General features: G+C 39.3%; 1 protein-coding gene across 1 annotated transcript in view; it reads right to left on the reverse strand.

Moving 5' to 3' along the window:
• LOC121811913 (neural cell adhesion molecule 2-like) overlaps window positions 1-22,799 on the reverse strand; it is a gene marked incomplete at its 5' end in the record, with an annotated part of 48,869 nt that extends 26,070 nt beyond the window's left edge. The window contains 3 exon segments of the mRNA XM_042228812.1: window positions 17,241-17,415; window positions 21,453-21,574; window positions 22,680-22,799. Coding sequence (XP_042084746.1) covers window positions 17,241-17,415; window positions 21,453-21,574; window positions 22,680-22,799 — 417 coding nt within the window.
• Window positions 22,800-26,577: the final 3,778 nt, after the last annotated feature.

The following is a 26,577-nucleotide window of genomic DNA, read 5'->3' on the forward strand; positions in this document are numbered from 1 at the left end:
GTTTGTAGGGTTACTGAAGTTGGGCTAGCTGGTATATAATGATGTGCTACGTGACCGCTAGCGACACAGCTATGTCAGCATAATATACACAAGCTAACTTTTTTTCCCCACTCGATGAAAGTTAACGTGAGTGTTCTCGGTGGTCAGGAAGAAATGTAATCGCATGGCAGGATGCTGTAAAAGGACCAAACTTCAGCCAGGAGCACAACTAAGATAATCAATCCACAATATGAAGTTAGTCATTCATATACTGCTGCATGGGCTGGGCTGTAGTTACATCCTAAGGTTTTAAAAACTGAGCTTAAATAAATGATTAGCGGTAATAAAAGCTAAAACAGTGATCACTGACTGTTTTAGGAGCTTTTTGAGATTAAATAGAAGAAAATACATAACATTAAACATGTTCACAACACAAAAGCCATATTAAACTCAGACTACTTTAGGCCCGGAAGTAGGATTCGTCACGTCATCACTTATCGACCGGATAATACTCCAACTGAAAACTCCCAAAATCAATGTTTGTGCCTTCTCTTCACCATGATGTTCCAAAATCAGGTGCACTATGATGCACAGGACATATATCCAACATCATTCACTATGCAGAAAGGGGGAGAGAGTCTTTCTTTACCTCTGTGTCTATGGTTATATTTTCACTTTCTGTATCTGCAAATGAGGCCATGCTGCAGCATCACTGTGCTTTCTCTCTCCAACTTGAGGTCTGCCTAATAGAAACACAGACAGGCAGTCCAACACTCGTGTGCTTGGCGCAGTCATCACTTCTGTATTTTGGACTGAGGATGGCAACAAATTTGACTTTGTCTTGAAATTTACAATCTGGCTGTGGGCAGAGCACAGAGACATGGAGATACTTTTTGGCTAACAGTTCCTTAAGAGTGTTTGTTGATGTCAAAAAACAAATGGTGGCTAATTTTTCTGTTGTCACATTTTTATTTTGCTGTTAATTTCCAGTATTGGCTGACTAGTATTATCATTTTTCCATCCTTGTATCTTCAATCCATCCATGACTCAGACATAAATTCAAAGCATTGCAATAATTACTATGTTCCATTTTGTCCAACATTTTTCTTTCTTAACTACAGTTTAAATGAAGTCTTTTTTTGGTCTACAGAGTTATTAGTCCCTCGTACAAACATTTCATATTTTAAAAGAGTGTTTAAGTGCTGTTAAATAGAGCAAGGAATTTTTAACACAGCTTTTTCAAGTAAACTAAAACCACCTTTTCTTTCAAAATCTTCTCATATCCTCCTTTCTTCATTATTCCTTCCAACAAGATGACATTCCCTTTTCCAGATGCACCAAAGCAGCGTAACTAAATAATAATATTTCCAAGACCGTGTTTCATTGTGGGCCCTGCAGTGTTCTTTGGGTTATATTCCTCTCACTTCTTTCTCCAAACATAAGCAGGATCTCTGTGGCCAAATAGCTCTAGTTTCATCTCATCTGACCAAAGGATGCAGTTCTGGTATCTATACTCTTTCTCCAGGTTGTCTTTAACATACTTAAGTCTGGTTTAAAGGTGGCTCTTCTACAGACTATTTCTTAGTCTTCAACCTCTCAGTCCATTCCTGAAGATGAGCAGGGCTCTAGGGCTAGTCTTCTTTGAGACTACAATTCCCAACTTGGCTAAATCCTTCACTACTGTCTTGACAAAGATGTTTTAAACCATTTATCACTTAAAAAAAAAAAATAAGGAATCACGTAACGTGCATTATAAACAGTGCAAGTTATACTCCAGAAAGGCAATGTAAAAGAAGAACAATTGAAACAAACCAATGTTTAATGTAAAATGAGAACATATTAGACGCTCATGTATTACTAACATGTGACAAGTTAACATCCGAAAAACTAATAAACACTGAAAAGTGTGGCGCGTTGCCGTGCATTATGAATGACGCACACTGTTTGAAATTTAATGAGAGCCACTAAAATAAAAGTTCACATGTAAAATAACAAAACAATAGATCATCCTGCTGTTTTCTTAAGGTTATCTGAAGTCAGTTTGCGGAAGCATTAGTAGGAAAGACCAGACCTCCTACTTGCTGCGTCCTCCAACTTATCTGGGGAAACATTGAGTCTTTCCAAGGCCACCCTATAGAGGTAATCTCTCCAGCATGTCCCGGGTCTACGCCAGGCCTCCTCGTGGTACAGTAGGACCGTGGTCCCCAACCTTTTTCGCACCACGGACCGGTTCATGCCCCACAATATTTTCATGGACTGGCCTTTAAGGTGTCGCGGATAAATACAACAAAATAAAACTAGTACCGGTACCGAAAAAAAGAAAATTTATTCATAACACACGTGAAAAGACCCAGGAAAACCGAGTTAACGATAACAAAATAACGCTAAAAATCATGAAAACCATACATTTCACACCTGAGCCTCAACTCTCGCGGCCCGGTACCAAATGACTCACGGACCGGTACCGGGGACCACTGCAGTAGGACATGCCAAGCTAGAACACCTTAGCCATGATGCAACAGCCTTAGCTGTCTCCTTTTGATGTGGAGGTGTAGCGGCTCCACTCTGAACCCCTCCTGAATGACTGATGTCCTCACCCTATTGCTAAGAGAGACCGCTGTATCTGCAATCTCATTCTAATAGTGTAAACAAAAAGACCAGACCTCCACTAACAGATTAGTGGCGCTTCTCAAAAACAATGCGCCATCTGGTGGGAGATAGCTGCTTAACATTTAAGACACGATTTATCGTCATTGGGCATCAATTAAAACTTTTAAAATTACATTAAATGACTAGTAAGTCTGGTCCCGGCCAGTGACAACAGTGACCATTAGGCGGCTAGTCGTGCACATCCCTAGTTTTTAAAAACATCTCTCACTAGTCTTTTGTCCAGTGTCTTTGAAATCATCCTACCAGGCTTGTTATTATACTGTGTGTAAATTGGAAGATAACTCACACTGTTAACTTGATGTTACAAGTTTTGAGCATTACAAAGTTAAAGCACATCATTTCACAGTAGTGGTTTGTGCTATGGCTCAGTTCAAAAGGTCAACATTTCAGAGGGTTGATAATGCTGACCCTGAACATTTTTATCTGTTACTGTATGCAAATAGAAATAATTTATGCTTTCTAAAAAGAACAGCATGTGAATTATTCCCATATGTAAGATCGGAGTTCCAAATTGATGCTTAAATGGCTCAAGATATGTTCATATCTGCATAGATGCTACTTTATATGTTAAAGTAAGGAATTCTTTTTATCTTGCAGCTACCTGGCAAAACTTAGCAACACATTTTCCCCAAAGCATTTGTGTAAAAAACAATTGTGTGTTTTTTAAGACTGAAGTTTTCAAAAACTTTCGACTTCTGCACACCCAGTGTTCATTAATTCTTATTTCTCTGCTCTATTAACTAGTTTACTTACTTCTTCCGATTACTTGGTGATATATAGGCCCATTAGTACCATTCGGTGGCTAGACATCCAGCTGCTTGCGTGGCACCTGAAGCCATTCATACACATCTTTGACAATACAAACTCATTAGGTCTGACCAGTGATTGACTGTCTCTAGATGGGATCTATGAGAAAGTGACTCAATTAATGATGACCAAATGGGCAATCATTGATTAAGAAGGTAGCAGGCCGCGATAAACATCATCATTTGCGGAGGGGAGCAAGTCTTCCTCCTAAGTGCTCACTTTGCGATGTGACGAGGAGTGGAGAAGGGGAGTTTTTTTTGAGGACATCCTCAAAAAACTCAACATTATAATTAAATCCTCTCTAGTTCGCGAGAGATGGATGGGTTCTTGTTTTCCGTCCATTTTCAAGGAGGAAGCAGATCAGCCCTGATGCGATTCAAGTGCACTCAAGTGCCAGCGTAGAGGAAATGAAAAACCATGGGAAATTACTCTTAGGTTAGAAGAATATGGCATCCTTAACAATCAACCTCAAAAGACTTCAAAGAAATTCAGCTTCCTTTTCTGTAATTGCTGCTGTCTGGGGTTATGGCTTTTTAAGGAGTAATTCAAGTGTCTGTACCTTGATCTTTGCAGTTACAATTCAAAGTTTAAACTCTGCTTAAGCAGTTTCCTATGCATGAACAAAAGTTTAAAAGCCAAAAGGTTACAATGCCATGTAACCCCTGAGTGTTGAAGGTCCTACAAGACCCTACCTGAATCTTGCTGTACTTCACCACCAACAGTCACTTCCTGCTGTTTTTGTTGGTTAACAATGTATTGGCTTCTTTTCCATTGTTTTTCCTCTCTTCACTTTGCCCTCCTATCCCAGCTTCGGTATCTAAGTAGTATTTTAACAGTGCAGTGTTGATTCATGACTGTTCCCTCACAGTTCTCAGCATCCCGACTCCCCAAGTCCACAAGATCTTTCTTGACTAGAGTTGGGATATCGCCCATACAAGCTGGTTGCAATCAGGCATCATTTCTGAAAATACTTCTATATTTTTTCTGCCAAAAGGGCTTTCAGAAACGTAACTCTGTGAATATCAAGTGTTTTCTTTCTCTCCCAACAGAATCTGTCCTTAGAAGGTGTTTGGAGCTGAGACTCAATATCCTTGAAATGTTCAAAAGGATCTTTAAAAAAATAATAATTAATAACTGACATCAAGGACAATACATGCAGATTTAAGTGTTTGGAGATGGAGATGGTTTCTTTACCCAAGTACTTTTTACCATATTGAAAGACAAATGTTTTAGTGACACACTGGAAATGGTGCCACAACAGGTATTAATCTCACAATTCAAGTGGATTCAGAGAAACCAACATTCACACATGCATATATAGTCTTATTATCTGTGCCTGCCCATTGATCAAATGCAGATTAAAAGCAAACGTGGCTAACGTGTCCTAACTTGGTTCATCCTGTGTGTGATTAACAATATCTAAACTGCAATTGTAGCGTAAAAATATATAAAATGTTAAAACTTGGGAATCTTGGATGATTGAAAAGGATTTTCCCAAAAGCCTCTTTGCAGATCAGCTCCATGTTGCTGCACCTTTTATCCATTTCCCAAGAAAATATAAAGAAATCACTTGTGGTTAAAGACTTTTGCACAGTATTTCAGAATGCAATTGAATGCCACTGCACTTTAGTGATTAAAAAGGCTAGTCTGTGCATATTTATTTATTTGCATGCCTATTCTCTCCTTCAGTGATCTATAGTAATGCGCCATTACAACCGACACTGATACACTAGAGAGTGCACTCACTGAAAGGTTTTATGTCAATAGCTGGTCGTTTGCACACTGCCACATCCAGAGCAGAGGGATGTCCACCCAGACCGGACTTTGTTATAGTTAATGTGAAGCGACATCATCCCTTCTGGACAGTTCTGAATGTAAATGTAAAGTCTTTGTATGTATAAGAATTTCGTCATTGCTGCTACGCGCACACAATTGTACACCTATGGGAACTACAAATCCTAGTTTAATCCCTGGTCACGGGCAAAACAAAGATCAGACAGTCTTCAAACACCATAAACCATCTGTGTGAGCCATTGTTCCTGCTCGCTTTCCTTTGCAGTAGCTGACATCAATTTTGTCTGATGTTAAAAGTGCTCCCTCGGAAACGCAATCTTTTGATCTCGACAGGATTATCTTTGTTCCATGAATAAATGAGGAAGTAAACACGTAAACACCACCATTGATCTCCTATTATATTGGCCTTCTATACCCCAGTAAGTATTACAATCCGTATATTGACTGTGGTGCATTTTATACAAGGCAAACAAATGTAGGTCTTGGATTAAAGCTTTTACAATTAAAATCCCTGCGGGTCAGCTTTGCTTGTACATCTCTTGATGTCTGACAGTTTTGTCAACTTCAGTCTGAATTTTCAGCTTTAATCTGACAATCTTTCCAGCCACACATTCAGCAGCAGATGCAGTTGTTATTTTGGAGTGGCAGTTTCAGAGCAACAGTACTTCAACTGATTATACCAAATGAAGCAATCCACTTTCATATGGAGAAAAACTGAGCAAGGACTTCAGAGACTGCAGTCAGTAAACATAATGTAAATGATGCTTTATTATAAGGCTCCTTTTAATCTCACAAATATATATTGGGAAGTGTATCAGCTGGTTCAGTATCAGCAGTAATAGCAAGTGATCATGTTGAGAAAGTTGCATTTTTACACACTAAATGATTGAACAATAGTTTTCTTCATTACACTGCTTGGCTTTCATTTTGAAAATTGATGAAAGACTTGATTTATGTAACGGGCAGCTATAAAAGTATTCATTTCCCATTTTGATTTGCTGGCAACACTTCCAGGAAGAAGTTTCATTTGAGCTCCACGGGGGAGGAGAGAGTGCTGCCTAGATTATTTCTTCAAGTGCTTTGATGAGATTATTACGCACAAAATCTATGATGCCTGTTACTATCAAAGCTTTTTATGGCACATGACTGGAAAGAGAAGAAAGCGAAAGCCAGGAAAGAAATGCGGCAGGCACAACAAAGCTTAACACAAGCAGTGTCAGACTATATCAGGCCGCAGGGGCAGATTTAGGCATACTCGGGCATCATCGTGTCATATTTTTTTCTCTTTTATGTAAGCGAGAGTACAGCGATCGGTGCCAGGTGCAATTACTGTAAAAGCCTATGTGACTTTAGTCGCTTTCCACACAAAACAAATAAAAACAACACCTTCTGTTAGAAAAGGTTTTCTTTTTTTTATAGTCCTATGTATCAATCTGGTGTACTCCGAGGTTACAAAGAACATGCATAAAATAAAACAATAAAATGCTGTTTTTACTCTTAAATTGGCCCTTGGTTGTTTGATATGCACCACAGCATGAGGCACTGATGACATGATGCATTATGGGACTCAGAGAAGCCTGTTTTAGTGTCACCAAAGTTTACAGCTTATCATGTCTACATGAATGAATGAAAGTATTATTATAAAATATTACTCACAGTAAGCAATAACAGTCATGTTCATTTATTTCCACAAGCACGAACTTAATTAAAATGATTTTCTTTTCTGTTAGTCCGTGTGTAACCTTGGCGACTGCTAACACTTGTGTCATTTAAAATCATTGCAGTACAGACTCGGATCACAGAATAAACAAATAACCAAAAGATTTTTCTAATGTTTACTGTTTATTTAGTTTCCATTCTTTATTTTGTAGGCCTGTGACTAACGTTTGAGGCTTTGTGTTATCTGGAAACACATACTGGTGGAATCCCATCTGTTGTCACTTGCCTTGCAGCCATCAGTGTAATTCTGATTGATTCAGTAGCTTGCAGAACCACCTTTAGCAGCAATCACTTGAAGTAATCATTTTCTTAGTGACTTTATTAGTCTCTCATATTGTTGTGCAGGACTTTAGTCTCATTCTGTGATACAGTGTTGCTGCAGTTCATTAAAGTTTGTGCACATTTTTTTATGCACAGCTCTCTTAAGGGCCTAAATTAGCATAGATCAGATTAAAATCTGGACTTTGCGTCATTGCAACACCTTGAATCTTTTTTCTTGTTTTAGTCATGATTTCGTCTGATTTGCTGCTGTGTTTGGGATCATTGTCCTGTTTCTTGACCAGTCTTTAGCCAAGTTTAGTTGCTGGACAGATGGTCCCACATTTCACTCTAGAATACTTTGGTATACAGAGGAGTTTGTGGTTGACTCCATGATCCATGATCTAAAAGCTCAGACTTTAGACTTCTCTAAACACAATTCTGGATATTTTGTTTCTACTCTTGGCTCTGTGCTCTGACAAATGCGGAAATGGTTTATATGGTGATCACAGGTACACAAGTCTGGCTGTGAGCGCAAGTGGAGCTGTGTTCAATTCTTTTGATTTTGAAGGGCAGCCAATCAAAAGAAAGCTAGCTTTAAGGGAACAGGAACCAGAAGGAGTTGCTTCTGACAGCATAACTTGGGTACAGTTATGCTTTTTGTTTTTAGCATTTTATTTTATGTTATTTTATAGACATGTGGGACAACGTGCCTATAAAATAACATGGAAAACATGTGGGACAGTTTTCCAATTTCACTGTACTACTGTACTAATTGTGACTGTGCAATGAAATAAAAAGAGTTATCATATCTTATCTTATGGTCGCGTTTACTGAGCAGTGAGTTTTAAAGCTGGAGCTTGAGCTTAGATTGAACAGAAATTATGCATTAATGTAGCAATTCCAAAATCCAGCCTTTTCTCATTCCCAAGTTGACCAACAGAAACATGACTGGGATCAGAAGCTTTCAATCAGTGATTTTCACTATTCAACTGTTTTCGCGCTGCTTTCAAGCCATTGTGTAAACGTCTAAATGCATTTGAAAAAGGAGACTGCAAAAAATCTCTCCACCAAGAAAGCAGTTTGGTTGACAAGCCAATAAAAGAATAAATAAATACAAACTGGTGTTAGAGAGACAATGTTGTAACTGGGTAGGGAAGAAGGACAGCTTAGTGGTTGAGAAGGTGAAAAAAAATATTTTCGTTTGAAAGAAAAAACTAAAATAAAATAAAAAGATGGAAAGGAAAGGGAGTAAATTGAAAAGTGTTGCAATCAATGGTGTTTTTCTTAAAGAATTCTCTGTAAGCAGGACGCGAAGAAGGTTATTCAGCCTTTTACAAACTAAAATAGGATGGAGAAAGCAGATGGATGAGGAGGAAAAAAAGAAAACACCTACTGAATACAGTAGCTGCATAACACACCGAGAGAGAACTGAGGAGAGAATGGCTACTGGGAGATAGAAAGTACCGATATAGCCTGACCCTATTTTCTGTTTTGGGGGAAAAAAGAAATAAACACAACAATTAGAAAGATGGCCCGCAACTGAGACTAGGAGAGATTTCACTTCTAATATTGTTCATTGGGATAGATGGACTTCTTTAAGTCACTGAAGCAGAGAATGTAAAGGTGGAGTCTTTCCCTTTTTCTTTGCTAAAGCTGTATGATCAAATCAATATGATTTTGTCCGGAAGTATCAAGATGCTTTTGGTTAATGAAAGTTAAACCTTAAAACAGATATAACTAAGCTATCAGCTGGATTGGGTCAGTGGTTTAGAAATGGGAGTAATTAGAGTGTCCTGTGAAATATAACCAAGAGACAATGTTTGATAAATGACTGAGTTCTCTGTGAAAATCCTGCTCCGTCCTTGCTGCGGGACACGACAGCTTCCTACCCTCTGTCTACTGTAAGCCCCTTTATTGCCTTCGTAGCTGGAAAGCTCAGCCGACTTATTCTTTCAAACAAACACATTAGGAGGAAAAGTGTTTTTTCCCAATTTCACCCTCTTCTCTCTCCCAGGCTCTTTCCCACGATGCACCTAACAAGATAGGACAGCCAATCGAAGTGACCCGCCTTAAGCTTGCCGTTTCCCTTGTCTTGTTTGCTGTTTGAAAAGAAGCCCACACTCTTACAGGCTATTTAGCCAGTGCAATAATGACACAGGCAAACATCCAAAGTAGCACAAATGGATGCGGTAAAAGGCTCCGAGAAGAAAGCAAAACAACACTGAAGCAGCCGTCCTTTGATTTTTTTTTTTCTTTTAAATCACATGTGAAATTGGGGTCTGTATGCCTGCATGGGATCAATGAAAGAAAAAACATTTTTATGTTTCTGTATCGCTTCACATATATTCCAGCTTCAAAGTGTATCCATGTTGCATGTTATACACTTCAAAGATATTTTTGCTTTGCTGTGCACGTGTGCATTTGCATAAGTGCATGTTTAACAAACTGTGGAGGATTTAGTAAAACAAAACACTGTAGTTAGCTAAAAGCTAGAGTTTTAGCTAGCTAAAAGTAGCAATGTTTTTAAACAATAACGTTAGGCTAACAGACTTGTGGCATTGTTTTGTGATTATGTGTGTTCAATGTTCCTATTCCCTTTCAGGAAAATTTAATTTGTGTTGTCAAAGGTTTGTCAAAGGTTTGTAACCGAAAAAAAAGAAAATTTATTCATAACACACGTGAAAAGACCAAGGAAAACCGAGTAAACGATAAAAACAATAACAAAATAACGCTGAAAACTGATAAAAACCCAGAAAACCATACATTTCACACCTGAGCCTCAACTCTCGCGGCCCGGTACCAAACGACTTACGGACCAATACCAGTCCGAGGCCCGGGGGTTGGGGACCGCTGCTTTAGAGCAGTGGTTCCCAAACTTTTTTCGTTGGGCCCCCCTTTGTTTTACAGAAAAATGTTCCCCCCCGCGCGCGCACACGCACGCACCAACACGTCCTCCAACCACACGCACCCATATTTTGCTCCATTGCGGTTTATTTCACACCTCAAACAATTAGAAAACAATTAAGCAAATACAAGTAATCTGCAGGTAGTAAGAAAATAAACTATTAACTCTTTTACGCTACGTCCACACCTACATGGGTATTTTTGAAAACGCAGCTGTTTCGTTGACATGTAAACGGCGTTTTGAATCACCGAAAACTGAGATTTTTAAAAACTCATTTTTTACGTTTGAGTGTGGACGAGCAATACAGAGTTCGTCACACAACGTCAAAGGTATGTGCCTTTTTTCACGTCAGCTGTGCACCACGTTATTGTTTACATGAGATGAATTGCAGAATGGCAGATTAATGTCAGATTAACAGTATTTTGTCTCTATCTTCACGTTTTACACGCTTACATACACACAGTTACTGTCCGTCTATTTAGAAAGGCAGAGACGTCACGGTGTGATTATTTTACGTGTAGTTGTTTTTTTTCCTGTGTAATATTCAACATTGTTATCAATACATTTTTCAAAAAATGCCTCTCTGTGCAAAATGGGTTTAAAAACATAAACAACTGTAGGATACTGTTTGTCCGTGATTTAGACAGGGGGAACAAATCGTGGCAGGATCAGCCTCATATTATTTGTATCCCACTGTAACTTTACTGTATAAAGAGCTAACATCTCCAAAATGTCAGGAGTAATTAATCATTACAACAAGTGTTTGTGAACTAAAAATCAAGAATGTGGGATACTGTTTGTCCATGATTTGGAGAGCCCAGTGCTGCTCCTGACAAAGGGAAAACCAGTTTTGCAGGGGAGACCTACCTCGGCACTTGTGCAGGTGAAACCAAAGGGAAGATTTGCTTCACCATATGAAGTTGGTTTGGAAACATATTCAGCTATACTTCATCTCCTGCTTTGCGTTTCTGTAGGCGCCCAGTGCTAGCAGTGTCCAAGCGTTGTTTTTTTTTCCCTTTTCATGCCGCACCCCCCCCTAGGGGGCGGGCCCCACACTTTGGGAAGGTCTGCTTTAGAGAGTCTTAGCGGTCGTTGAGTACGCGGCCCTTGAGGATCGTTGAGACTGCGTACTTTAAGGCTGCAGACCCTGAATTGGGATACAGCCTAACTCTTTGTTTTGTCTAGGCTCCACCTCCTCTGTCCTGATTGGATGCTGCTCAGAGTCCGGCTAATTGTTAATCAGCAGAGCACTACTTAAGGCCTGTGGAGCTGTGCTTCTGTGCCCTCTGGCCATTTTGGTTGCCATACCTGTACAGGCTTGCATGCCTTTGTGATTTGTATGTGCATTGTTTTCATGTTCAGACTGCTTGCAGGGGAGAGCTGCCTTTTGTTTTGACATCCCGTTTTCTCCTGTTTATGTGTTGTTAGGTAGGTTATGGTTATAGGTTGTGTATTTTGTTTTCTTTGGAGTTAGGTAAGTTTCTTTTATTTTTACATCTGGGATGTTTTGTTTGTTACGTTGGCCTTGGCTCTCCCTGAAGTTATACCTCAGTCTGAACCCAAATCTCATCACCAGCATTAAATAAACCTTTTAAAGTTATCATCTTGGCTCCTCCTTCACTATCCACCTTTATGTTCGTCCCTTCAACCCCCTAGACTAGCCAGGGGACGTAACACCTGTGGATCCATATAAGGCAAAACACAGAGCCTGTTTCTTTGACATGGGAAAATCAAGAGATGTCAACCAAAACACCAGGAAAAGAACTGTGGAGCTCCATAAGTGTGGCTCAAGTTTGAATACAATTTGGTGCCATTTACAATTGATAGTTTCTCTCTTTACTCTTAAATTTAACAAATATGTTTTTTATATTTATCAATCTAAAAAAAAATAAACATTTAGTCTGATTTGATTTTACAATTAAAAAAGTGTTTGTGTTTTTACCTGAAGAGTTTGTAAATATCTGGTTTCAACTGTATATTTGATGATGTTGGTGTTTGGCTTGATTGTCAGCACAGAGAGGGAGAGAGAGAATGACGACAGAACAGAGGTGGAACAAGAGCAGGTGAGACAGATGTTGGTCAAATGGTTGTTTACCAAAAGTATCACCGTATCATAGGTACTCATGTATCTCGTACCTAGTGTTTCTTTTTAGGTTTGTTATTTTTCAAATTCTACATTTATTAAGTTATGCAGGCTTGTTTGCACAACAAGGCTAAATAATTATATAAACTTTTCTCAATCTAAATAGTGGACTTTATAATAATAATGGATTGGATTTATATAGCGCTTTTCAAGGCACCCAAAGCGCTTTACAATACCACTATTCATTCACTCTCACATTCATACACTGGTGGAGGCAGCTACAGTTGTAGCCACAGCTGCCCTGGGGCAGACTGACAGAAGCGTGAGGCTGCCATATCGCGCCATCTGGCCCCTCTGGCCAACACCAGTAGGCGGTAGGGAAGTGTCTTGCCCAAGGACACAACGACCAGGACAGAGAGCCCAGGGATCGAACCGGCGACCTTCCGGTTCAGATCGCTTCCCAACCCCCTGGAGCCACGGTCGCCCCTACAGCCACGGTCGCCCCTACTTTGGTAGAATAGTGCTACTATCATCTAGTTCTGATTCTGGTTCTGTTTTGGTTAAGTCCTAAGTAGTCCTGATTTTGAACTGTTGTAGTCCTGTTTTAATTCTGGATCAGTTCTGGGTCTGGTTGAATTGGGGTTTAGTCCCTGTGTCTTGATACAGCCCCGACTTTGTTCTGCCTTGCTGCTTAATTAAAAAACTAGTTTAAGGTGTCCATGCATACTACCCTTTAGGGCTAAGCCCCGGGTGTATCAAATGTCTGCCTCCGCCTCTGGTTCCACATATGGCTTTGCAAAAACTGCATAAAAAGCACTTGCACCAACAAAAACATAATATTCCAGAAACACGCTTTGCCGATCCGATCAGCTGTTTGTAACACTTCCTACGTCCATCAGCGCGAACTATCGCATGTCCTCCACGTCCTGCCCGAAACCGTAAGTGACGTCATTTTGCGGAAATGTAGTTTTTTACCATCAGGGCCTTATGGTGTTTTTAAAAGTTATGTTTGACTTTATGGCCTGCATTTGTATGGCGCTTTTCTAGTCCATAGGACCCCAAAGCGCTTTACACTACATTCAGTCATTCACCCATTCACACAGACATTCAAACACTGGCGATAGCAAGCTACATTGTAGCCACAGCTGCCCTGGGGCGCACTGACAGAGGCGAGGCTGCCGGACACAGGCGCCACCGGGCCCTCTGACCACCACCAGTAGGCAAACTATAACTTTGTGTCGTTTCTGGGATGCTTAGAACTCATATTGCACTGCTGGAAATATTTTATTTTGATGCATATGCTGTTTTATTGCAAATTTGCATTATAATATTTATTTTAGTTTTTCCTGCAGTATATAAAAATTGGTGTATTTCAAAAATAAAACTGAAGACACTTAAAATAAATTTCATGTGGTGGGAAATTATTTTGTGCAACTTTTTTGTATTTACAGTTTTGAGGGATACCCCTCTTAAATTTCTCTAACTAGAAATATATGTTAAAAAACAAAACAGATTTAAAAAAATTTTGTAGTTTGTTGCACTTTTTTGCAATGTATGTAATTACTATGCACTTAATGCAGACATTATTAAAATTTGGGCTATAATGGTTGTATTGATGTACAGTAACTTGAAATGCTCCAAAAAATGGCTCCACAACATGTAAAAATATAATATAAGCTCTGGCGGACTTGGTTCTATGGTAGGTCTTAAAGGGTTAAGTTGCATATGTTAAAAACATACTACAGCTAGCAAAATAGTTGGTCAAAATTGCAGCTGTTACTTCGAGTGAGCATTTTGCTGTGTTCAATTTAAGACAGCACTACTCTCACTAAATTCACAAGTTATACAAGTACTCTACATAGTGTACTTGCATAGTGTGTATCATACAATAATAGTATCACAATTAAGAAACAGTCACAGTCATAGAAGCTAGCTCAATTTGCTAGTCAACACTAGCAGTAAATCATAACAATTTTCCAATCAAAAGATAATTATTTATTTCTAAAGATAAACCTAGAACAAACAAAAAGAAAAAAGCCAAATCTAAATGAATACTACACAGAAGATGCTGCAGTAGCTGTAACCATCTTTGTCTTTAGAATTTTCTAGCTTTTTTTGCCCTCCCCAAACAAAAAAAAACAAGAAGGCTCAAGTCAAACTATCAGGAGAGAAACAAGCACATACACTGTTATGCAGCAGAACAGCGCAGTCTCAACATAAATTCTTATGTTGAGACCAAGAGCTGAAGAAGTTATCTGTGTCTGTATATTGGCTTATGTAACCGTGTGCGTGTCGCTCTTTCAAATGAGAAGCGAGCTCGACTAGAGACGTTCCATCTGCGCTCCATTCTCAATGAATTTCAGCAGAATTGCAAAGCAGCACCACAGGAGGACCATAAGATAAACAGCGAGAAAAAACAAGAAGAAAAGAATGATATTTTAGAGAAGAAAAGTACAGCCTGAGGGTATTTTCACTCGTGCTCTGCTGGGTTTCTTTGAAGCGAACCGTGGTGTGATTGTAATACTTGTGCTGTTTATTAGAGCAGACGAGAATGAAGCCCTAGCAAGGATGCCGACAGTCAGAGTACCTGAACAGGAGAACGGTGATACATTTACAAGAACCTTGAGGTGAAAGCATAAATAAGAACAGTCAAAAAATATAATTCTGATAAAAACAAAAAGCAACAATATTAGCATCTTGACATGTTTGGCCAAATGCCAAAAGGGCAAATACAATAATACAAGGCACATTCTTTACGGTGACAAATCTTAAAGCAGAAAATAGTTGGCATTTTTGCATGATGAGTGGCTAAAATCTACAGTTAGATTGCTGACTATTCTCCAAATGCTATTTTTTGATATGCCATCATTACAAGAAATTTTGTTTTGGCCATTTGCTTTATAACCACCGCTCAGTTTATAATGTTGGGAAATATTTACATCCCTTACATTTTAGGTTCTTTTTTTGGCCAGTAATTGGAACAACATAAAATATGTTAAATTTTCCCTTAGTTCCTGCTTGCATTTTATCCAGGGACATTTGAATAGGATGTGCAGACACATGAGACTGACATGTTCTGGACTTCTTTCCAATGATTTCTAAGCAGAATTATTGTTGTTCATTTTCTGAGATTAGATCCTAAAAAAAAAAAGTTAGATTTGACTACTGTAATTCATTATTATCAGGTGGCTCTGAAAGCTCCCAGAACAGCTTTCAGTTGATCCAAATGTTGAAGTGAGACTACTGACAGAGACTAGAAAGACAGATCATATGTTTTTCATCTTGGCTTCTAGAGTTTCTAAAAGTATAATGGGAGGCTTCAACTTTCAGGCCTCTCTCCTGTGCAACCAGCTCCCATTATGGATTTGGGAGACAGACATCTTCTCTACTTTTAAGATTAGGCTTAAAACTTTCCTTTTTTAATAAAGCTTATAGTTAGCGTTGGATCATATGATCCTGAACCTCTCCTTAGTTATGCTGCATTAAGCCTAGGCTGCTTTGAGCTTCCCATGCTGCACTGAACACTTCTTCACTCACTTCTTCTCACTCTCCATTTGTTTATACACCATTAATCATTTTAATCATTAGTAATTATGAAACTCTGGCTTTTTCCTATATTGTCTATGTGTCTTTTGTGCTGCCTTTCTAATATTCTAGTGCCTTTACCCTAGAATATAAAGCCCCTTGAGGCAACTCTGCTCCTAATTGGTGCTTTCTAAACAAACCTAAGTTGAAACGAATTTAACCACAGGTGCTTTCCACATCCAAGTTTCATCCACTTTTACTGCTCCATCATATTACCATGTTTTTAGCAGCATGGCTCAAGTTTCACAGGCAGAAAACAACTCTCTTTTCCCCATCAGGACTTCAGCGTATGTAGCACTAGCCTCAGGTAGGCAGACAGAAGCAGATGGGTTACTCCAAGGCGAAGCATCGTGAAAACAAAGTGAAAGACATCTTTTTCTTATTTTCATCTATAAAGACTCAAAAGGAATACTATAAGCAAACTACTTCATTATTATTTCAACAGCATTTGTATAGAAAAGATACTGTCCAATGCTGTCCCAGCGATCACTGTGAACACTGGAACTGCTGACTGTGTCGCTAAATGGGCCACATTTATAGTCTTTCTGTTTTTGGGACACCGACATCCACCTGTCCCTTTCACCTCATGCAACTGTGTGCTTCTTGTCTCTCAGCTTGAAAACCTGTGGTCTCGACTAAGCACTGGTGTGCACAAGCCCTGAAGCAGTTTTAAAGGGGACTGCACTAATGCACTGAAGTCAAGGCTGCTGCTCAAGCTTCCTGTAAAAAAACAAAACAAAACACTCTTCCCTTAATCGTTTGAAAACGTGATCCTGATAATGGAAATCGCTATCAGAGTACAATATATTTTGGGAGCATGATCCTGTTAGAGATTACTAGTTTGAATAGTTCATCCTTTACAGCTTCTTTCACTTTGTGGAGTATTGCTCTAATACTTAATATCTGTTCTCCAAACTCTCCAGTTGTTTTGTTTGCTCACTTTTTCTTATGCCTTCAAAAAACTGGCCAAATGTAGACAATCGGCTGTCAAACTAAGGACGTTTTGGCTTTTCACAGAGGAAAAATTCTCAGCTTTTCAACGCGCCTTTAAAAAACTTCGGAGTAAAGTGCTTCTCTGTGGGATTTAAACCCCATTCGACAATCATACAGAGAGAAATCTGTTGCCGGAGAGGCCGGGGCACTATTTCTGAGATGACAGCAGCATCATTTGTCCAGAAAGCAAAGCGGCAACAAGGCCTGCTGCGTTTTCAGGCTCGCTTTATCTTGACTGGAACATCTTGCTCTCTTGCTTTTGTTATCGTCAGCGCTCCTTCTAGTGGCACGAATGACCCACCACTTAACACAACAAGTTCAAAAGTGTTCTTTGGGGACTTTCAAAAGGCATTTAAGAGCAACTCAAGAAGGCATCTATGAGAAAGTGGAAATGTTAAAAAAGGGCAAATTACAAGCTGAAGTTTTCCTCTATCATGCTTTTACCTGTAATGTCAGGTTTCTGTGGCATGAAGAACTGATAGAAGGTGGGCTCCGACAGGCCTTTCACGTTGCGCGCTGTGATTTCCACTTCATATCTCGTGTTCCACTGGAGCGGGTGCAGCAAGGCATGGTCCTTCGCACCTGGAACGAGCTTGGTCATCCACTGTTCCTCTTTATCCTGGCGGAGGGAAGGGGTAAGAGAGGGATAGAAAGATAAAGAGTATCAAAAGACACCCTTATTACCTGGTTTTAATCAAAGCTCTATGTTTCACTTTGAATCAAAGGCGATCAGCAAAAGTGTTGTTGTATTTGATAAACAGCAATTTACCCTTTGTGTTTTTAATCTGGGAGTTTTGAGAGTTACTACAATCAGGCTTGGTTGTGAAACGCCCCCACAGATGTGTTTGAATAGGTATAAAGAAACAGTAATCCTGAGCCTGTCATCGGTATCACACAGTTCTCTTTGTGGCCTCAGCCTTTTGTCTCTACTCCTTCCCGAGCCTTCATAAAGAAACCAACTGCAAACAAAGCACTGGAAACTGAAGAGCCAGTCTGAGAGCGTGGCGCTGAAAGCATGCTAACTGTACTGTGTGCTTATTAGTCTCACCTCCTTGGCACTTTTTTCCTCCCTGAGTTTGAGAACCATTAAAAACAGTATTTTACAAAAGTCAAGGTGCAGGACTTAAAAATATGTAACATTTCATCTGAATTGTAAAATCCTGACTAACGAGTCTGTGCAAAAACTGAGTGTAGCAATCCTAGCAGATCAGCTGATCTCCATGCCAACTCACATCAACCAATGGATCGGGTCCCTTCTACTGTAGGGCTTGCCATTTAAGCTACTTTGCAACTAAATCTACAAGCTGCTTTGCAACCCACTTCTATCCCTGTACTTTTCTGCATTCGCAACTCCATCTATTTCGATAAGATTCCCAAACCACTGGCAGAAATGATAAATGGACTAGCTCTTATATAGTGCTTTTGTACTCTACTTAAACACTCAAAAGCTTTTATACAACATGCCTCATTCACAAAGTAACACTCATTCACACAGTTACTTTTTGTAATACCTAAGTGCTTTCTATCTAACTTTCACACACATTCACTCGACCATGAACGCATTGGAGAGCAACTTAGGGTTCAGTATTTTCTGCAAGGCATTCAGACTGGAGGCTGGAGCAAGCAAAGCGCAAACCACTAACTTTCAAACTAGGAGATAACCTGTTCAATGGCCACCTCATAAACTGAGAGAGTAGATCCTGAACATGACAGAGCCTCCACCGTGTTCTACAGATCGGTATAGATACGCACTCTAGTACCTCTCCCCTGACCTACTCTGTACATTTTGACAACGACATTCCTAAAATTTCAAGTTTGGATTTATCAAAACACAACAACAAACAAAGTCTGGCTCCAATCAAGAAATGATGATACTTAAAATATCAGCAAAGATCTGTTTTATGTTGACTCAAAAACATACATTTTCAGGGTGAATCTTCATGAGGGTCAGCAATGTCATGTCTGATGTCAGTGAGGTAGCAGAATAGAGTCAATACCTCCAATTATAAATGCCCGCAGATAAAAATAAGAATCTTCTGCCTAAAGCGATCCCTACTGAAATGCTGTCTGCTTTCAGGCTCTCTGTTCCATCCACAGTGAAGCAGTTTGTGTGTTCCTGGTGCCAGACAGGGGCATTAGATTAGTGGGGTGTGAAGCATCTTCACTGGCATCCTTTTCGGCCTCCAAAAGCCTCATTGAGACTTCCTGACACTCTTTTCAGCAGCATGGTTTTATTATTTTAAATCTCTGCCGCTTTCTCAATGAGACAGAGAAATGCCTGCTTGGACACATTAGCACTGGGGAGATAGGAGATTTGGACCAGCCTAAATCCACTTAGTCCTGTGGAGAGTTTTTGTGCGAGTGCCATCTATTCTGCTTCCTGGCCTCAACTCAGTCGCTCCTCTTATCTTGTGAGTTTAAGCTGCTTTTTGCATTTACACACACACACACACACACACACACACACACACACACACACACACACACACACACACACACAATATCAACTACTTGCTCACGTGTGTACCCCCATTTAGAACAAGTGAGTGAAACAAGGGCTGAAAAAAAGATACTCAAGAAGCATCATCTAGTAAACTCAGTCACAACATGTCAAACTAGGGAGTCACACACACTCCAGTGGAAGGAAAAGGCATTCCCAGTATCGTGTGCCATCTAATGACTGTCAAAAAAAAGACATACTTGGAACTATTAGAAAACACTGACTTGTGCTGAATTTGTTGCTCTCATTTTTCTTGATTTTGAAAATAGTTTCCAAAATCTGCCAACTGTGATGGGTTTATTGTTAAAAAAGACTAGTAATCGGGGAAAAAAGCCTCAATGACAACAAAAATACATTGATTGAACAAGTGAAACCTACTTAAAAAGTGTAGCAGCAGAAAACAGTGTTACCAATCACTACAGGTTCTCTATGCCAAATCAGATTAAAGTTACTGGACTCTGAAGCATAAAAACGCCCCCAACTCAAAGGATGAACTAGTGTTTACACATAACAGACAACGTAGTAAAATGAAAATAACTAAGTTGTCAGTTTGTTACTAGCAGCCTGCCACAAAAACACATTATTTGTTCCCATTTCTTTAGATGAATCTATGAAAATGCCAAAGACTACACAGTGTGAGACAGCCATGAAATAGTATTTTGCAACAACAAAGTGATCCCAGCGAGCTATTAGCTGAAAACTTGTCATATCTCAACATGGTGTTGTTAAAAAAAAAAAAGATGAACAGTATCTGAAAATCATGTCGAAAATCAACAGCCAGGAATGATTTTACATTTACATTTACATCGGAGAAACCAAACAGCCACTTCATAAATGCATGGCACAACATAGGAGGGCCACCTCGACAGGACAAGACTCAGCTGTACGTAGGCATCTAAAGGACAAAGGTCATTCTTTCGAGGATACCAACGTTCACATTTTGGACGGAGAAGACAGATGGTTTCAAAGAGGAGTAAAAGAAGCCATCTATGTTCACTGTGAACGACCATCTTTGAACAGAGGGGTGGTCTACAGCACCAACTGTTTGCCATCTATAATCCAGTTTTGAAAAACTTAAAGAAGTCCAGTCGCTTTTCTTTTCAATCTTAGAACATTCATAACATTCATAGAAAAACAAACAGTGGAATCCTATCAGTCATGGATTGACCTCCCCAGAGCCCAGACCTCAAGATTATTGAAGCAGTGTGGGATCATGTTGACAGAGAACAGAACAAAAGGCAGAAACATCCAAAGAAGAGCTTTGAATGTCCTTCAAGAAGCCTGGAGAACTATTCCTGAAGAAATGACAAGAAAGCTGCCTAAGAGAGTTCAGACTGTGCTGAAGAGTAAAGGTGGTCACACCAAATATTCACTTCCAAGCTCATTAGAATTGTACAAATGCTGTTTTTGCCTTATATACTGTATTTCCATATATATTTGCACATTTCAGTACATCCTTTCACCCTTTTCCCCCATTTTCCTAGCAAAATGAGGTGGCTCAAGAGTTTTTGCACTACTGTAATTCACTAAGCGGACATAAAATGGTACTTTCTTTGTATTTCAGTTTTCACTGTGTCCTTTCAGGTTTCTCTCCAAAAAGCAACAAGCATTTGTAATTTGCTACCTGGAAAAGTAGCAATTGGGAGGTAAACTGCTGACCTAAGGATGGAAAAATGGACGAGTGACAAATGACTAGTGCCGTTGATTTAATGTGACCATTTCACAACGAGGACAAAAAGGCAGTGAAATGACTCACTAAAACTCAAATGCATTGACATGACATGAAAAACACCCTTAAAAGCAGCCTACTACAATTTAAACTTTGTGCTTCCAGCTGATTAATGATACAGAAATACAAATGGAGGCCAGTAAATGAAGGTTTAAAATTGCAGCAGCATTTCAATCATCCTTTCTCAAAAAAAAGGTTAAGAAAGATTTTTCTTTTTTTTTTTTTTACAAAACAAGGAAGTACAAAATGTGAACCTTCTACCTGTGTTAAATGTGCCTGCGTTTATGGGAGTGACCAGAGCAGGGATACATTAATGAAGGTATTAATGTATCAAACTGGACTTGTCACTTATATAGGCTCGATATAGTGGAGCTGTCATGAGAAACTTGAAGGCAGCAGCTGTGTTTAACTGTAATAAATCACTCACAGTCTTGTACTTGACTATATACTCCACAATGGGCATGCCTCCGTCGTCCTGCTTGACCAGCCCCAGCCTGTAGGCCCTGCCCATGTCCCTCTGCCCATGGACTGCTGGCGGACTCGGCTCTCCTGAGGAAGACATGAGGCAGAGGCTGAGATGTAAAACAATGTCTTTGTGTGAGTATGTGTGTGTTGGAATGTGCATTCCCAAGGAGGGGGGCAGGTGGCAACGTGACATATGAGATAAGGATGCAGTACAAGGAGAAAGAAGGTTTAAAGCTGAATTAAATTCATATTACAAGGTAACTCCCATTGCCTGTCTATAATTAATGTTGACTCCAGGTTTTTATTATTCACTGTATTTTGCTAATTGGGTCTTCTTTCTAACATTCATTCTCGGAAGCTGCACTGCTGTATATTATTAAGGATGGAAACACTTTTCCTGTGGCCTTGCCTGGATTTACTGCAATCCCGCCGTGCCAGATTGCTAGAATAAATAAAATGCTTACCGTAAACCCCTGCAGTGCATAATTTTTAATGCAGCAGTTTTACATCAAGACACAAATTTGACAGGATCTATTTCCAAGCCCAAATAATCTGAATTCATATCAGAGAAACAGGAGCAGGAAGCCGTCTCTGATAGAAACATGGCAAGGCTGCAGAGGATTGCAAATAGGCTTCATTTCACTAAGGTGCTGGTGCCTTGAATAGATTCCTGAAGAATGTTTGCATTCCAGTCACGTGGCTTTATTATGATCTATAGTTTCCACAGATGTTTTATTTCATCTGTATTTTCTAATCCTAACAGCTGATATATGCCAGTAGCTAACAATTAACCCAGTATAACTGCTATCAAACTATTATATATTAATAATATATTATTTCATTCCATACGTTGTGGTCAGAAATGTACATATACTCCTCATGGGCATGAATGTCATGGTATATTTGGACTTTTAATGACCTCTTTGAAGTGTTCTTTTTCCAGGGTAGAGTGATTGTACAGCATACATCTTTAATAACTTACTAACTGGGTGTGCTTTACACGTTTGTCTTTTGGGGGAATTTTCTAGCAAGTTGTACTTCAACAAGATGCTTTTTGTAGCCATCAACAAGTCTCTGGTGTAATTCTTGCTGGAAATTTGACCACTCATGCCCATGACCAGTGGATGTAAACTTTTGACCACATATGCATACGTCACTGATTCAGATTTGAATAAGTAAGCGGACTTACGGATGGGTAAGGTCTGGAAGGTTTCCGTGTGGCTGAAGTCGCCCTGGCCCTTTCCGTTGACAGCTGCCACTCGAACCTCGTATGTTGTGTTGGGCTCCAGTCCTGTCAGCACCACTGTGGCTGCAGAGACACAGGAACAGACATCGTGTCACCTGGAAGCAAGTGGTGACCATCCATCATGCAGATAGCAAAGCAAGTCATTAAGAAAGGGAGCTGGTTATTTTTCAGAGGGGTTCCAGTGTCATTGGAAGACAAGGAAAAAAGGGGAACTGGCAGCCTGCTGCCTGCTGTTTAGACCTCTCCAACTAGTATCCACCTGTAGGCTCCTGTGCCTATATGACTTCCCCAATTTATTTGCAGGAAGTGTAGATCCCAAACTTTAATAGCTATATTCTGCTGCTATTAAATTATTCAAAATCTCACTTGTCTGACTGAAATATGTTCAATGCTTTATTGACCTGTTAAAACTAACTAGTTTAGACAGTTACGCCTACAATTACAGGTTGGCAAAGCAGGCTTTTATAATAGAGATAGTTGGTGTGATGGGAATAATGGTGCACACTTTTAAAAATTGTGGACTTTTAAAGGAAGGTATTACACACTCTTGAGCACATGAATCCCAAACACTTCTAGAGACTTCCTGTAGAAAAGGTAACTGATGATAACTCCCTCCCCACTACCAAGAACTACCTGGCATTCATCTTTTGTTATTGTTGTTGTTTTCACTGACACTATTAATAGGAACTCTGAACTAATGTAATTGCCAGCCAGTGGTTGGTAGTGAAACATGGGCTCTTGCTGTTGTCCCGTATTTTCTCATAATCCTATTTCAACCTCTTCATTTTCGCTCCAGATTGCTTCGCTGTAGCGGATACCGAGTAGCAAGCTGAAGGGAATTTCGTGCAAGGATTTTTATATTTCCCCCTGATGAGCCACAATCACACTGTATTTCCAACATATCATGTAGGCGCAATACAGTTTGGACTTCACTGCTGATTCATTTCTCTCTGTTTTGTTCTAGAAGGGTCAACATAATAGCTGTTTGCACTTTTTTAATGGTGGTGGCCATTGATGAATTCATACTTCTGACAATTTACTGTACATTTACAGCTGGACCAATCACTGTAACACTCAGGTCTCTCAAGGTTAGCTGAAACAAGAGACCTTAAGATTGAGTTGTATGAAGTACAGTAGATAATAGATCCTGAAGCACAGACATAGGAAAAAAGGAGGGCGCAATCAACCGTTCAAAGAGTTAATAGAAGTATGAAAAAGTTCCTGCAGTCCAAAAGCATCTACATTAAGAAGGGCATTAATTAGACTAGTACTGATACTGCATTTTTCTGGCCTTACTGAGCAGTCATAGAACTTTTTACGCTATAAACTACATGCAAAGTCACGTTTGAAAGCCTTTTAAAGTGTCTGTGTGGTTCAGCAGCTTGCCCAAGGACTCTTTGACATGAAGACTAGAAAAGCCAGGAATTAAACCCCGACATTATGAAACTTCTACCACCATACTTACAACCGTTTAAATTAATCTATTGCACTTGTTTTTTTCTTTATATTGACTTAAATGCATTATTATTGCTTAGTCTGTGAAATATAGAGAGCTAGATCCATGCAATGAAAGTTAGATTTTCTATCTATCTTAGGTTATTTGTTCCAAGACTAAAAGCTTTAACTGTGGTTCTAAAATATAAGGGAGCAACCGCTTGACTCTGCTAAATGATCAATAATGAAAAACATAAGAAGATTTAGAAACTCACCTTCAACAAAGTCTTAGCAAACAGTGTGGTGGAAGAGTACATGTGCCTCTGACTCTAATGAAACTGCAGTAAAATATCAGATAGAATATTAATACGATAGTAACTCGGAGAATTGTGCAATGCGTCACGTTCGTACTTTAAATTACATCTAATATTGAAGAAAACAGGCAACTCATTATCAGACCACATTACAGATTCCTATTTAAATTCTACAGTCACTCGAGCCCATTTACATAACCGTCACAACTCAAAAAATCTGGGAGAGAGTGTGTAGTGTAATGAGCTTGAGTGAAAGTTGTTGTTTTTGTTAGTCTGCACAAATTAAATACTTGAATGGTAATAGGTGCTTTTGCAGTTCTTTAGTCCTGGAACTGAAAACAAATTCTGCAATTTGCAACCGTGCTAGGTTCATTCCAGGCTGTAAGCGGACATTTCAATTTGGGCAGAAGCATTCAAATGAAACGAGGCCAGGCGTCTCATTATATGGAAGGGTTTATTGTGTAAGGATTTTCTGCTGAGGTTATCTGAAATAGCTTCTATGATTATATGACGCCACTTGGTGTGGCTTGTAATTAGTCTGGCTCACTTTAATATTTCTGCTTTTGCATACAGAGCTAAATTTATCTATATTAAATTGACAATCTTGTGCATTGTTCCTTTGTTCTTCTACACTATCTGCTTATATGTGCCTATATGTGATGTATGTATTTTTTTTTAAGTTCACTGCTAAAGCGCTACTTCCTATTTAGTATTCACCTCACTGCATCTCCATACTGTAATTGACTCTGAAATGAGGGGATATTAGTGATAAGCCCTTCAGGTTTGTCAGGCCCGCTTATCACCCGACCATTCGTCCTCTGGCTTTCATTTTCTATCCATCCATCTATCCATCCATCCTTCACCTCATGGTGTACTTTTCACCAACAGGCTCAGAAATCAATTTGCAGTCATAAAGCATAGGAAGAGGAGGAATGCGATCTTTCAGCTCAGACAGATTCTGGCGCTCTCCCCATGACGTGTTTGAGTTTCTTCATGACCCAACAACATCTCAGAGCCAAGGCTTTGAAGGAGCACATGGCAGCTCATGCAATACGGTGGAAACTTGGAGACCGTATTGCATGAGGTGTTAGTTGGTGTATGTGAGGTAGACAGAGAGAAATATTGATTTAAGATAGATAGGATAATCTGGTGTGTTGAAGCATAATCTTTACAGTCTGATAACTAAATTTGAAACTGTGAACAGAAGGAGTCATTTCTATCTTGAAGTTCATGTGCTTTATCAAAGTGGAACTGGTAAATAGCAGTAATTGGTTAAGGGTCAATAGTATATAATCTATGTGAATGTTTTTCATGTATTTAATGTGGGAAAAGAAAAGAAACAGCTTTCTTTATATTAAACTGAGTTTGAGGAGGTCATTTAATTATTTGAGTTTATTGATTAGTTTATCGACTAGATTAAGTTGACAATGCTTTCACAGTAAATTATTTACATTTCTGTTTTTTAATGTATTATTTAGATAATTTAATATTTATGTACTCATCTTTAAAACAGTGAGAATAACTTAACTGTTGTGTGGATCCCTCATATTTACTCACTGACTATATATAAAAGACCCTGAGTCCTTTAATTATTTGTGAATTCTGGATTTGAAGCTTCAACCTGAGCTTGATTGGTTACATTGTAACCCAGGTTCTCTGAGGGGAGAGAATATCGTGCCACTCTATTTATTCTACATCTATGGCACTTGAGAGACGTTGACACAGTAATTCCAAAACATACATGTAGGTGTTGGATTTAGACATAAAGCACTTGCATAGAAATAAACTCCGGCCTCTAGTGTAAAGTGTGTGAAGACTAGAAAGGTGGTATATAAATCCAATTCTACCTTCCTGGTTCCTGTTACTTCGTTTAGAAGTACCGTATTTTCCGCACTATAAGCTATGTATATAGGCTATGTTTACTGACCTCAAACCGATTTTATGTGGTACACGGCGCTCAAAAATCTGTCAAAAAATGTTTTAGTAGGACTTTGCTAAGCTACGAAGCCTGATGGATTGTCTGAGCGTTATAGCTACTAGAGCAGGGCGATATGGCCAAAAATATTTATCACGATATATATTTGAAAATTTGC

The sequence above is a fragment of the Haplochromis burtoni genome, unplaced genomic scaffold (genome assembly GCF_018398535.1).
Source record: "Haplochromis burtoni strain Fernald_Lab_line unplaced genomic scaffold, NCSU_Asbu1 Contig_355, whole genome shotgun sequence".
Taxonomy (NCBI): domain Eukaryota; kingdom Metazoa; phylum Chordata; class Actinopteri; order Cichliformes; family Cichlidae; genus Haplochromis; species Haplochromis burtoni.